This window comes from Poeciliopsis prolifica, unplaced genomic scaffold, assembly GCF_027474105.1.
Source record: "Poeciliopsis prolifica strain line A6 unplaced genomic scaffold, Auburn_PproV2 SCAFFOLD074, whole genome shotgun sequence".
NCBI lineage: Eukaryota > Metazoa > Chordata > Actinopteri > Cyprinodontiformes > Poeciliidae > Poeciliopsis > Poeciliopsis prolifica.
The window spans coordinates 1,769,027-1,782,271 of NW_026562449.1; the positions used below are offsets into that span (position 1 = coordinate 1,769,027).

Genomic DNA, 13,245 nt, shown 5'->3' on the forward strand with positions numbered 1-13,245 from the left:
ATTGGCTGCTTTGCAAATGGAAGCCAATAGCCAAAGTATTTCAGTTTCCAAAGCTGTATTTTCTTTGGAATATTTTAGATAAGCTCTGTGAAAAAAATCATTCTCTTGAGTTTCCCAGAGAAATCTGCGAAAAGGTGAATCTGCGGATGCTGAGCCGCTAACAGACGGGAGGTCTGCTGACTCACTGAACACGGACCGGAATAATCTGCAATAATTATTGTCCATTAAAACAAAGTTTATAACTGCGAAACCTTCACTCTAAAACATGGGGTGTGTAGCTTTTTTTCTTAAAATTTTATCTTGTCGTTAAGCTGGATTTAGCTAGCAGCCTCCCCCGCTGATGATTGGCTACTTAGCGACACATGTTTGCAGCTCGCCCTCTGATATCCCATAAGAGCACCGGGGGTGTAATTACTTTTTCCCACGCTTGTGTTGACAGTCATGGAAACATTTTACCTAATAAAACAAAAAATAAAGAACCTATTTTAGCTTAGACAAATGAGACTCCTGTGTGCTATAAAGCAGAGGCGCTATGAGGTGCTAAAACATGCTCTTTACAGCCCCAGCGGTTGACCCAGGGGGCGGGCGCTGCCGTTTAAAGGCTTAAGGGATGATTTGAAAATTATTTAGACTGCAAAGATTATAGGTTTTGTGGTCAAAACACAGAACATCATACCACATGTAACAAAGCCAACGCACAAACACGCAGACAGTGGCGACGCGAGATGTGCACGGATTGAGTCACAGCTCAAAGAGGAGACTACATATGGAGCTGATTAGAAAAGAGTCTGTGGAGGCTTTCCTACGTGTTGCCATCTCCATGGCGGCGTGCGTGTGTGTGTGTGTGCGCGAGTGTGTGAGAGACATTGTATCTGGTTGTAAGGCAGTGTTTCTGCTGTTGTAAACAGAGCAGGCAAAGCTTTTGCCTGGAATTATTACTCTGCGGTGTAAGTAGGAGGAGAAGCTCTTAAAGAGCAGGACAGCGAGCAGAGGTAAAAAAAAAAAAGGCATGGCAAATGAAATCAGGGAGCAGCGCTGAGAGACAGCAGCAGAGATGCACTGAGAATTAGGAGAGGGCGAGGTCTGGGTGGGGAGGGGCACGGACGTGTTTTTCTTTCTTGCCTTCTGGCTGAAGACAAACGGGGAAACACCCAGCTTCAATGCACCTTGAGTGTCTAATGAGTGGGTCAGTTTTCACTCATAGCTGGAACGAAGCCTCCAGCTTTACTAGACGAGATGATGTATGACGTTTTCACAAGACATAAACTAGAGACGCACTGGTCTAATATGGTCCTGATATTGAAAACAGTTCTTGGTGAGATTTCGGTGACAATGCGCCTGACCTATAAGGACAGATCAATGCTCGGTGCATTCCTAACATAAACGCCATATTTTTGCAGAGATCAGTAGCTGATTTCTGGGTTTTATCGCTTTTTGGATTTTCCAGATCTGTGAGAAAAAAAATGAATTTCAACTTGTGCTTGAGAGTAGAGAATCGCCTGTGTTTGTGAGTGAACATAAAGTTAACTTGGATCACACACACCCAGTGAGAGGCCAAAAGAAAAACTTCAATCTCATTCCTTTTCAGGCTGATCAGATCTTCAGATTTTGGCTTAGCTTTGTCAGGGTTAGCTTTGGCTGCCATTTTATGGTCGCAAAGCTCCGAGATTCATTGAATCAAATGTTGCCATAGGAGCAGATGCTGAGCAGATGTGTGATATAAAGAGCAGATAACATACAGACCACCTCCCAGGCAACTAAAGCACACATACACTGGCACAGTAGGAGGTCCTTTCAGAAATTGCAGATTAACCAGCAGATCAGTGTTGAATCCGAGCCCCAGATTCTGCCTGTAACCCCAGAGTTGGTTAACAACTAAAGGTCATAATAGCTCCCCAAATCTCTTCAGTCACGCAGAGGCTTGGGATTTTATACTGAAGTATTACTGAACAATCTGCCACACAAACATACTGTGATAATGTAGGATGGAACGTGTGTATGGTGTGTCGGTACAGCTGAATCTCATCTAGCATGTATGCAGGAAGCAAAGATGGCAGAGCCTACTGAGTTTTGTGATCCACTGGTTCAGTCACGTATTCGCTGCTTTTAAAATGTAAAAATCAACACGTATTTTTTTGGCTAGTTGTTAAAAGTATTTTTTTGGAATTGTAAACAGGGAGGGTTTGTTGAGTCCAAGTTTATTATTTAGGCAACCACTTTGCCCAGTGCAAAACTCTGACGGTTTGCATGAACACGAAGACTCTTCTCTGGATCTGTTTCCATCCAACTGTAATCCAAATTTTAAATGAACTTCTAAAATGTGGATGAATAGAAAACCAAATAAGAAAATGTAAGCTAATTGAATTTATATGTATTGGTTTGGAGCGAATCAATTAGGGTACACAAAGTGTAACTGTTGATGATACACTGGGCTGTGATAAGCAGGAAGTAGAGGTTGCTAACTAGCATGGACCAAACATCTAAAAAAAAAAAAAGCAGAATCTTCCCCTCCGAGCCAAAAGTTTGGACTTTGTCCGTTTCATTCCTCTGGTAAGGACAGATGCATTTGCTTCCTCATAACTTATTTGGTGAATGTGTTTCTATTTCTTCTTTAGCACATCGACACTTTTGCGAAATTGATGGAGTTGTTTAAAATTTTGCCATTTCCATTAACCTTGACTTCAAAATATGCATAAAAAAACATTGATGGAATCACGGATAATATGGAAATTTAGTGTGGAAAAAAGACTCAAAGTTAACTATTATCAGTTTAAAGCTAGGCACAGCACTATGTCCTGTGTTTCCTTTGTTGGCATCAAGTTCTATGTGTTAGATTAGGAACACACTGTTAAGGCAAATACCTCCACTAACTGTAAAAGTACACAGAGACCAAAATTAATATAATATGCTAAAGATCTGTAATTCATTGATTGCTTATTGTGATTTGTTTAAGTTCACTCTGTGCTGCTAAACGTGATATTTTTATACTATTTTACTTTGCATCACTGACGTTAAATAGGTTAAAGTGGAACTGCAGCCATGCAGAGAGAACATCTGGCTGTATGGAGTCTGTGCGTTGAACTTCCGCCTTAACACACTCATATTGGGCTTAATCGGCGTTGGGGAGGGTGAGTGTGTGTGGGATTAGTGCCAGTAGGCCGTGGTGTCTTTTGAGCTCATGTGCGGTCCCGCCACATGTCGGACTGTCTGTGCAAACGACCGACGCAGTAACACAGAACATGTCTCAGAGGGATTTGGGACAGCGGGCTTCAGATTAGAATCTGGATCCAGCGGAGGTTTCCTCCTCTTCCACACACGTGACCTGGTGCCCTCCAACGCCAAGCCTGTTACCTGTTGGTCTGCTTAAAGCTCATCCACTTGTAATATTATTACAAAGGGTAAAGTTGCTAGCTTAAAGCCAGTGAATCTGGATGATTGTCCTCTTAGTCCATGTGGGAAGACTGCCAGGGTTAAGTGAGCGTGGGATTTTCACTCTGTGCCAGTTTTAGTGAAATCCCTAAATCAGTTTTTCATAGCTTGGCAATTGGAACCCAACAAACAACCTAAATTTAGATTTTTATGTGACCAGATGGAGGTCTGAGTTGTTTAAAATGACTGATGGTATTTTGTGCAGTAAAGCCTCTGGCTCCAGTGGGTGGTCAGTAGCAGTTGTTAGTTTTGGGTGTGAAGAGCAGCAGGGGATTAGGTCTTCAAAGTAGATTTTGAGGGATTTAATTGTTTTTGGGGCAAAATAACTGGAGGCTCTTGTTCTTGGGGAGCGTGGTTTGAAGATTCTAAGCCTCAGGAGCCTTTGTCAATTTCTAACCCCTCAAAGATCTGATGAGTTTTTTTTTTCTATTACTCACATCCCACTTAATTTTCGTTGGTTATTTAAGTGTGGCCATGTTTTCTTTGTAGTCAGTAGCAAAAACTTGTTTTTCCATAACAGTCCTGCTGCTGGGATGAGGTGTGTTGTTTTTTTTTCCCTTCTTTCTTCAGCTTCATCAAATTCCGTTGATTTTGCAAAACTGCAATGGAAACACTTTTTTTGATTGGATTCATATAGCTTTAAATGCCCCGACCCTTCACTGCTGTAGACTCAGACATCTGACCTACAAAGAACTACCTGCCACTCGATGTGGAGGCTTTAATGGAGTAACACACTCACATATTTGATAATCACTAGATATTTTTAGTGTCAGTAAGGTATTTAGAAGTTCATTCAGACCATCCATCTATTCCTTGTCAGGTCACAGGGATACCGGTTTAAATAGGAAGACCCAGAATTCCCTCTGTCCAGCTACTTGAGCCTTCTGTGATCATCACAGTGATTCCTCAGACAGTGGTACAAATAACTCACAGCAGAAAGTCAGAAAATACATATTCGGAAAGCTGTGTCTTTATATTCATATATTATAGGTTTTAGGGTGAAATTGGAAACAACAAGAAGTTTCTGGTAGATATCTAGTACTGCAAGCATTCAGTAGAAGCAGAATGGGGCTATGCACCACTGGAGTATCTCCTGGCTTACTTTAGAACAGTACAATCCAGTCTATTTAGATGTTGTTAGCCTAATTAACTGCGTCTCAGTCCCGCAGGCCAAATCCACGAAAGTTTGTTTCCACTTTAACTGTAAGTACAGAACAGTAGGCTGAAAGTTTAGAAGCGATTCCTTAAGTCCAACATCAAAGAGTTGTGCTAAACAGCCTCAAAACTTTCTCAAAGCTCTAATTGGCTTTAAAACTCCACTCTGAGCGCACACAGTAGTGTTGCGTAAGAGAAGAGAGCCAGCCCGGGGTCAGCAGCGCTAATTAACGTCTTTGTTTTGCTACTGTCGGCCATTGTTCACTCATATCCCCCTATGCTGTCTACTGAAACCTGTTCCACAGAGGAAACCCCACAGCGCTCACTCCTGTGTACCTGCTGCTCACCATCACCACACAACAGGGTGGGGAAACCCCTTCAGTGTTGTTTGTTCAGCCATATGCAGCAACACGTGGCGAGCCCTTAGCTCACCTGAATGCTTCCTGGCATGTGTTTAGTGGAGACTCCCACTGAATTTGGATTTCCCAAAGCTCAGCAGATATAAATTCATAAAGAAGTGAAATCTCCTTTAGTGTTCTGGATCTGCTTTTTGCCACACAGAACAGATTCCTCTAAATATATGCAGACGTAAACAAGTTCAGCCTAGTAATTTGGTATTTTGCAGCAGATTGTAGTTTTTATTTTTTTTTAACTTTTTGCTACAAACACAACAGGTGATCAAAAAAAGATAGATCCATCAATCTTTTATGCGTGTAGCAATACCAAGCGACTGCAACATGCAACATCAGGAAAAAGGAGCACGAGAAACTGGAGAAATACCAGGGCCTCAGGGAAGAACTGGAGAGGGCCTGGAAGGTGAAGACCACAGTGGTGCCTGTGGTCATCGGGGCCCTCGGGGCAGTAACCCCCAAACTGGAGCAGTGGCTACAACAGATCCCAGGCCTCTGGTAGAGGACCCGAGCTCAGAGGATAAGAAGGAATTTTTAAATTTTTTTTTATAATGAGTTTACTAATGCATAGAAAAATCTCATTGTAACATATAATCTATATAAATATAAATGATGTGTAACAATTTTATGTTTACAACTGTAATACCTATAATAATTTTGTGAATTGTCAAATTCAATTATAGTAAAAATTACATTTTACAATTCTGTATTGTAAACTAAAATATAACATTTTGTATTGCAAAATTATAAAATTTAAAAATATTAAATTGAAATATTTTTAAATTGTGAATTGTGAATTTTCATATTTAGCATTTAACTCCTGCAGATGGCTTCATGAATGTTCCTGTCTGGAGAATACTGGGGCAAACTGAGGCAAATCAAACAAGTTGGTTTTAGAAAAGTAAATTCATCCTCTCCACTCGCCTGGTTTTGCTGTGAGCAGTAAACACTCAGGGCGTGGGGGTCGGAGGTCGCCCGGGTGGTAGGCTGTGGTAAATTGCCAAATTCACATTTAATGAAAGAAAGCGTAATCTGGATTAGTTTTGTTAAGCACCGTTTCCCCTGGGCCAAATGGAGACGGGGGAGGGACGAGCCAAAAACGCTTTTCAGCTGGAATAATTAAGTCTTTGCCTTCTCTCTTCCTGCAGTTAATTAAGACGAACGTCCAGGCTCTTCATATTCGCCTCTTCAGCTAAAGGAGGAAGAACAGCTGCAGCTTTTCACTGAGTTCACAGAGTTTCTGTTGTTATGGTGCATTTTGTTGCTTGACCGGATTCAGCAATCACGTTAGTTTCTCATTTGACTCGGCTAGTCAGACGTTTTCGGTTACTTTCGTGCTGTCGCGAGATGTGGAAAGAACAGAACGGAAAGAGATGGCGGAGCTGCTAAATTAAAGTTAAAGTCAGATGTATTTTTTCCATCATGTCTGTCTTTCAGTCCCTGAGGATCTGTCCCTGGAGGAGAGGGATGAGCTGTCCAGCATCCGGCAGAGGAAGAGGGAGCTGCTCGATGACATTGAGGTGCGTTTTTTTTGTTTTTCAGGAATTGGTCGCAGCGCCAGCTGCTCAGGCCTTCATTTATTATTTCTCACTGGGGTTTGCAACAGGAAACACTAAAAACGCAAACACTTGAGTTCTAAAAGACACAAAGTGAACGATGAGACACTTCGTTTGGTGTCTGTTGAGATTCTGTTTCGCCGTTCTTGTTTTAGATTCAAAAGAATAAACCACAAATTTAATTGAGCACAGATATATGTACACTCCTTCAAGTTGGGTTGTTGTGTAGAATTAAAACTAAATCTGCAGTAAGGCAAAAACAGAAAAACAGAAAGTAAGGAAAAAGATTGAATGGTGATTAAAAATAACATACTCAGGTTCAAAACGGAATGTTCCTGAGGAATGAGCAGGAAATTGGAAGAATGTACAAACTGTGCTTGTATATTTATGAATAAGAAAACAACAACAAACTAATTGAGTTTGTTGGAGAGATGATTCTATGAGCTGCAGGGAGGAAGGGTCTGTGATTGCGCTCCTTTGATCATTCAGGATACAGCAGTTTGTCTTTTTCATCCACAGAGATCTGGATTCATGGTGCCAAAAGTTACAAAATGTTTGTGGGAAAAGTCTTTCTGTTTTACTTTTCTCTGTCCTTTGTTATCATTTATGCCCGTGTCCAACAGGTTTGCACACTCCAGTTTCTTGGAGTGTGCAAACCTTAATATTGTCTTCCCTTTCCTTTTTTATTTTTGGTGAAATAAATAAAAAAGTTGCCTCTGTAAAAAAATAAATTGAGAGAAGGTTTTCAAGTTTCCTTTTTTTTTTCAGATTATCTTTATAACTCATCTTCTCTGCAGGGTTGATATTATCCAGGTATTCAAAAAGCATTTATTTAATTTCCCTTTTTGATAAATAAAGTATTTTTGAATTGAATTTGAATTGAAATTTCATGGGAATCAACAGCTCTTTGTCTCTCCTCCACCTCTCTGGGTCTATTTGCATGCTGCAAATGTCCCAACTGAAAGTCTTTGCGCAGCCAGGTTCCTCATTCTATCTGATGTATGTCCCAGGGCGAACGTTGCTCTGGTCTCTGTTTTGACACAAAGACAGAGAACGTCTGGATGATGATTTTCTTTCTTTTTCCCAGAGGCTGAAATTTGAGATCGCAGAAGTCATGACAGAGATTGAACAGCTGACGTGTGTCGGGGAAAGGTAGGTCAAAGTTCACGGTTATAGTTGTTTGGATATATTATGCTAACTTGTATTTTGTACTTATGGTAGTTTCTGTGTACGGTTTCTCTTCTTGGTAGACCCTCTCTGTGATTTCATAGATTTTATTTGTTCAGATGGGTTCTAATAGGGCTGAAATGATACCGCAAATGCCATTAAAAGTCGAGGTATTATTAAAACTCAACTATTAAAATTCCTCGAGAAAAATTGACCTGCCTTGGAGCTTTGTTAATTTATGTTTCATTATTTAGCGCACTGTTTTCTGGCCGGGACATTATGTGTGTCACGCGGAGCTCTGACTTCCACCTCTGAGTTGTCGACGGAAACTAAATGACTGGAATTATAACAGCAGCTTTTATCATGATGATTATTCTAAAAGTTAATAAAAACACAAGATTTAAAATCACAATATTGCATCAGACCAATAAATATATATATTAAAAATGTAATAAAAAGTTTAATATCCGCATAAAAGCCCTTTTTTAAAAACATATTTTAAAAACTTATACAACACCGGATGTATAAGTTTATTCAATATGAAAATATACACTTGAATATGTCAAATTGAGGTTAGGTGATATATGCATGAAAGTTATTTTATATAATTGTGAAGTTGAATGAAAAGCATATATGTTTGTTTTTTCTGTGGTACAAAATGAATAAACTTCCTCCATGTTTAAAGAAGGTGGTGGCAGCATCATGCTGTCCCTTTAGCCAGAACCTGATCAGAGTCCATGGATCTCAGCTAGAGGTTCTGCGATGAAATGCTTCAGACCAGTGCATATTCATGTGTCAGAATGGCCCAGTCAAAGCCCAGGCCTAAACCCCAAAGAGAGCTGAAAGCTAACAATGGACACTTCCAGGACCTTTTCGTCCTTTCATTTAAAAGATGTAACATCAGCAAAAAAAGCTTGACACAAGCTTGAATATTCAGATTTTTGTTTTAGAGTTTTATTCTAAAACAATTTGAAAATTATATACACTTATTTACATTTATTTATTTTTGTAAAATCAATTATCAAGCTGTGTTTAGCTTTAAAATATATATGGAAATCTAAATGTGTTGGCACTAAAATATGTCTCTGTATGGGATTCATTTCCTGCAGCCTTTTGCATAGATAAACTATACCAGCTGCTGTTGACAGGAAGTGTTGGCAGCAACGTTCTAAATGATCTTCACTTATTTCTGTTTGTTTTTTTCAGTCAACATAATTACAGTCTTTGTCGTTTTCCCCTCTTTGCTCCAGATAGAATTATCCCAGTAAATAGTTCATATTATCATGTCATATTCACGTCTGCTTTGGATTAAATGAAGCTCTTGTGTGCATGTTGCAGCAAAACGTCCCAGAGGAACAAGCAGATCGCCATGGGCAGGAAGAAATTCAACATGGATCCCAAAAAGGTTCGGAGTTCTGTTTCCATCAGAACCGCCAGGCTCAGACTTACTCAGCTGTGAGAGCAGGAATAAATCGATTCAATAATAGCTACAAAAATATATTTATTTCTGTAGTTTTATGGAAGGTATTCAGAAACAGCACAATAATACAAGTTATTCCGAGAGGATTAGGAGGAATGGAGTATATATATATATTTTTTTTATGAAAGATATTCGTACAATCTATACTGTCACGTATTTTGATATAAGAGCATGCTGACGAATAGCATAAAGGAGTGAGAAATAAAAAAAAAAAACTCTTCTCCTTTTCCGACAAGTATGGAAGCTTATGTTCCAAAACAGTATTTTTTGTGGGTATTTTTTTATTTATTTGTTTGAAACAAATAAGGAAGAAGAAAGAACTGTCATTTCCACATGGGCCTGAGATGAACGTGCGTGTGTTTTTGTCGTCTCTCTCGCTCTCCTGCAGGGAATCCAGTTCCTGCTGGAGAACGACCTGCTCCAGAACACTCCGGAAGACATCGCCCAGTTCCTCTACAAAGGCGAGGGCCTCAACAAGACCGTTATTGGGGACTACTTGGGCGAGCGGTGAGGGAGAAATTCCTCTTTGTGCGAGATTTACACCCACCTTTGTGAGTTAAAGAAGATCACTGTCTGTGTCGACTAATTAAGGAGAAGATGACTAAATCTGCCAGAAAAATGAAGCTTTGAGATGGAGTGGGTGTTTTGTTGTATGAAGCTCCCCATATGGACTTAAAGCTGGTCAAAAAAAACCAACCATCTAGCTCCTCACACCGCAGGCCTGACTATAAAAATACTACAAGTCAAAAGTTTAACAGGAGCAAGGCTTATGAGATAAAGTTAATACAGTTAACACAGTATGAGTATGGGGCTTAAAGTTTAATCACAATATTTTAACATAATAAAAATGACAACAAGAACCATTACCTCTCTTTCAGATAACTTGTATGATTATTTTCTGTACACAGACTTTATCAATATTCAGATATTGTAAAAAAAACATAATTTAGATTAAATAAGAGATGCAATTAAATTTCCTATCCGTTTACAAACAGTTTGTTTCCTAATAAAAAATCTCTAAATTTGTTCTAATTTAGAGATTTAATTTTCATCTTAAATATTAAGGCAGAAATTGCTCCCAATTTTTGTCTTAATATTAAAATCACAAACATTTGGCTCAAATGTCTGATTTGCTAGAGATTTAGAAAGAGCATCAACAAAATCAAAACATATTTGGCAAAAAACATAGGAATTGTGCTTCGACAGAGGAGAGTGAGCAGCTGCAACAAGAAGAGCTGTTTGGAAAGAGGAGGAGCTTATTTGCATATTCATAAAGAAGAGTCCTGCATTTTAAATGAGTCCCAGATGCAGAGCTACGTTGCAGATGTTTAAATGCATGAAAGGATTATTTTTAAACTACATCAACCTCAGCAAGAAACAGAAACATTAATATTGAAAACACTATTGGGACTTTTTTGTACTGTTGCTTAGAAAAACAATTTTTGATTTCTAACTTAAAAAAACAAAAAAACAAAACATGTTCTTGCCAGCAATAATTAGCAAACAGCTGTTGGATCTGCACATCTGCTGAGTTCATTATAAGAGCTACTTCTCAGAGCAACGCTGGTAAGAATGTTGTTAAAGGGTTAATAGAGGAGCCATGTTATGATGACTTCCTGGAGGGAGAGTTTCTTAAAGTGACAGAGATCCAATTTCAAAGTGCTACTTTTCAAAGTCAAATTTTTTTTAAGTCATATTAATAATACATATAGCATTTTTTTTAACAACCAAAGTTAACATAGTTACTTGATAATGCTACAAAAAGCCACAAAATGTGGCTTGAAAATACATAATAATGCTTCTTTAAAGAGAAATGCCCTAAAACCATTATTGGCTGGTTAAAACTTTATATAAACAGGATGTAGGGTATCAGCCGATTTATCAGGGATTCAGATAACCGATAAGTGTAAAGATAGACTCTAATGACCACAGAAGCTTGCTTGTGCTTCTGTTTTATTTTTTACTTTTTATCTTTATCTTTATCTCCCAAAACCAAGAGAACAAAGACGGTGATGATTTCAGGTGTGCATTGTTCTGCATGGAGCTGCAGGAACGACTCCGCTTCTTCTTTGGTGTGTTTACCAAACAGTTAAAGCACATGGCGCTTGTGCATCTGCTTTTGCATTTGTGGTCACACATTAGATGATTTACTGAAGGCTTTATTCGCCGAGAATCATCAAAGAGGCCACCTACCCATTGAAGCCACATGAAGCACAAGCTAAAGGGTCTGCACTCAGTAATTATCACTAATTAAACTAATACAAGAAGCAGGAACCTATCATTACATGCTGAGCAGTGGCCAAGATGAAGATGGGGAATCGTGCAAATGAGCTCTGATTTTTATTGCATTTTACTGTCAGCTTTACAAACAGCTTTCTTCTCTCAACTTCCTTCGCAATAATGGCGTCTGGAAACTCGTGTAAACCCTCGGAGGACCGCCGTCTTTAGGTGTGACGGACAGAAAGCAATAACTGCTCCGCCCTGGCTGCAGTTAAAGATACAAACAGGCAATAAGCAAAAAGTCCACACTCTACCTCCGAATACAGCACAAAATGTTATTGAAATGTGAGATTATTACTGTGTTCAGACACATATTGGCTCACAGAATGCAAACATCTATGTCAGAATAGTTTTGGTTTGGCTTGGAGACGCACATGCTCGGATTTTAATGATAAATATGGTGACTACAGAAGCAGGTAAACTTGTCGTCTGACAGTCCTGAGCCGCCTTGACAAACTAATGACAGAGAAAGAAATGCTTAGCGGAGCTTTATGAACGTTTCTCCTCTAAATCAACCCGCTGCTTCACCTGCTTACAGGAATGCAGAGAATGACTTTCTCCCTGCATTCACATCAGCTGCGTTTCCACTTACCATAAAATTTAAGTTACAAAAATAAATTTGCCGATTTGGAAATGCTTCACATTTTCGACAAAACGTTTTTGCGCTATCACCTCAAAAACTGTTTTTTCACCCGTATTAAAATAGATGTATTTCACAAAACTGCAATGACAAAAAAAATTTTACATCACGTGAGTTATGTGAGCAACAGTTGGATGTTACTACTGGTGGAAACCATAGGAAGACGTTTTTTTTTTTTTTTTTTTTCAGACAATGTCTCACTGGCTTCTCCAGAGCTCTCACAGCATCACACAGATTATAAAAAGTTGTGTAATTACTGTAATTTTCCCAAAAACTCTTCATATGTAGCTGCTCCCAAGTAGGCGGGGCTTGTTGCTTCAACACCTGAATAAGACGCCAATGTCTCCTCTGATTGCCTGATAGATGATGAGAGTTGTGTTTTTCCACGTTAGCCGAACATAGACAAAAATTTACACACATTTGTAATGGAAACACAGCTCTTGATTCATCAAAGATTGATGAATCTTGACATAAAATCAAACTCTAAATTCTCTTTTCTAATCTAGGGATGACTTCAACATCAAGGTGCTTCAGGCTTTTGTGGAGTTGCATGAGTTCGCCGACCTGAACCTCGTCCAAGCTCTACGGTGAGAAGACACATCTGCCTTCCTTGCCTCGTATTCAGAGAGAAGAGAAGGTCTAATATTAAACACATCCTGTCACATTCTCCACTGTTCAGGCAGTTCCTGTGGAGTTTCCGTCTGCCAGGTGAAGCCCAGAAGATCGACCGCATGATGGAGGCGTTTGCCTCGCGCTACTGCCAGTGCAACCCTGGAGTCTTCCAGTCCACAGGTCAGACGAACCGCCGCTTACAGATTCCTGAATGCTTCTCTCAGGTGTTCCATCACAAAGCTGTCAGATGAGCTCCAGCAGCTCTTTGAGTGTTTCTCCAGCATGACAAGTGTTAGTAGTAAGGGGGAGGGAAGCGGCAGGACTGAGAAAACACCAGAAAACACGGGAGATGAAAGCAGACGTGGGTTTTTAGCCTTTCCTGTGTCCATATTGGTCCAAACTGTACAACAAAATAGTGACTAGTAACATATTTGAATGGGATTTTGTTTTTTATAAAACATACTATCAACTCAAGACAAAGTAGCATCAGACAGTGACGTGAGAGAAAGTGCTGCA

The 13,245-nt window shown here is 39.5% G+C and overlaps 1 protein-coding gene across 1 annotated transcript in view; it reads left to right on the forward strand.

Annotated features, from left to right (window-relative positions):
* The window catches only part of LOC129352238 (cytohesin-3), a 38,898-nt gene that overhangs the window by 7,813 nt on the left and 17,840 nt on the right, over positions 1 to 13,245 (forward strand). The window contains exons 2-7 of the mRNA XM_055021113.1: positions 6,432 to 6,514; positions 7,638 to 7,702; positions 9,056 to 9,122; positions 9,586 to 9,704; positions 12,624 to 12,704; positions 12,797 to 12,909. Of these exons, the coding sequence (XP_054877088.1) occupies positions 6,432 to 6,514; positions 7,638 to 7,702; positions 9,056 to 9,122; positions 9,586 to 9,704; positions 12,624 to 12,704; positions 12,797 to 12,909 (528 nt within the window). The remainder of the gene's footprint in view (positions 1 to 6,431; positions 6,515 to 7,637; positions 7,703 to 9,055; positions 9,123 to 9,585; positions 9,705 to 12,623; positions 12,705 to 12,796; positions 12,910 to 13,245) is intronic.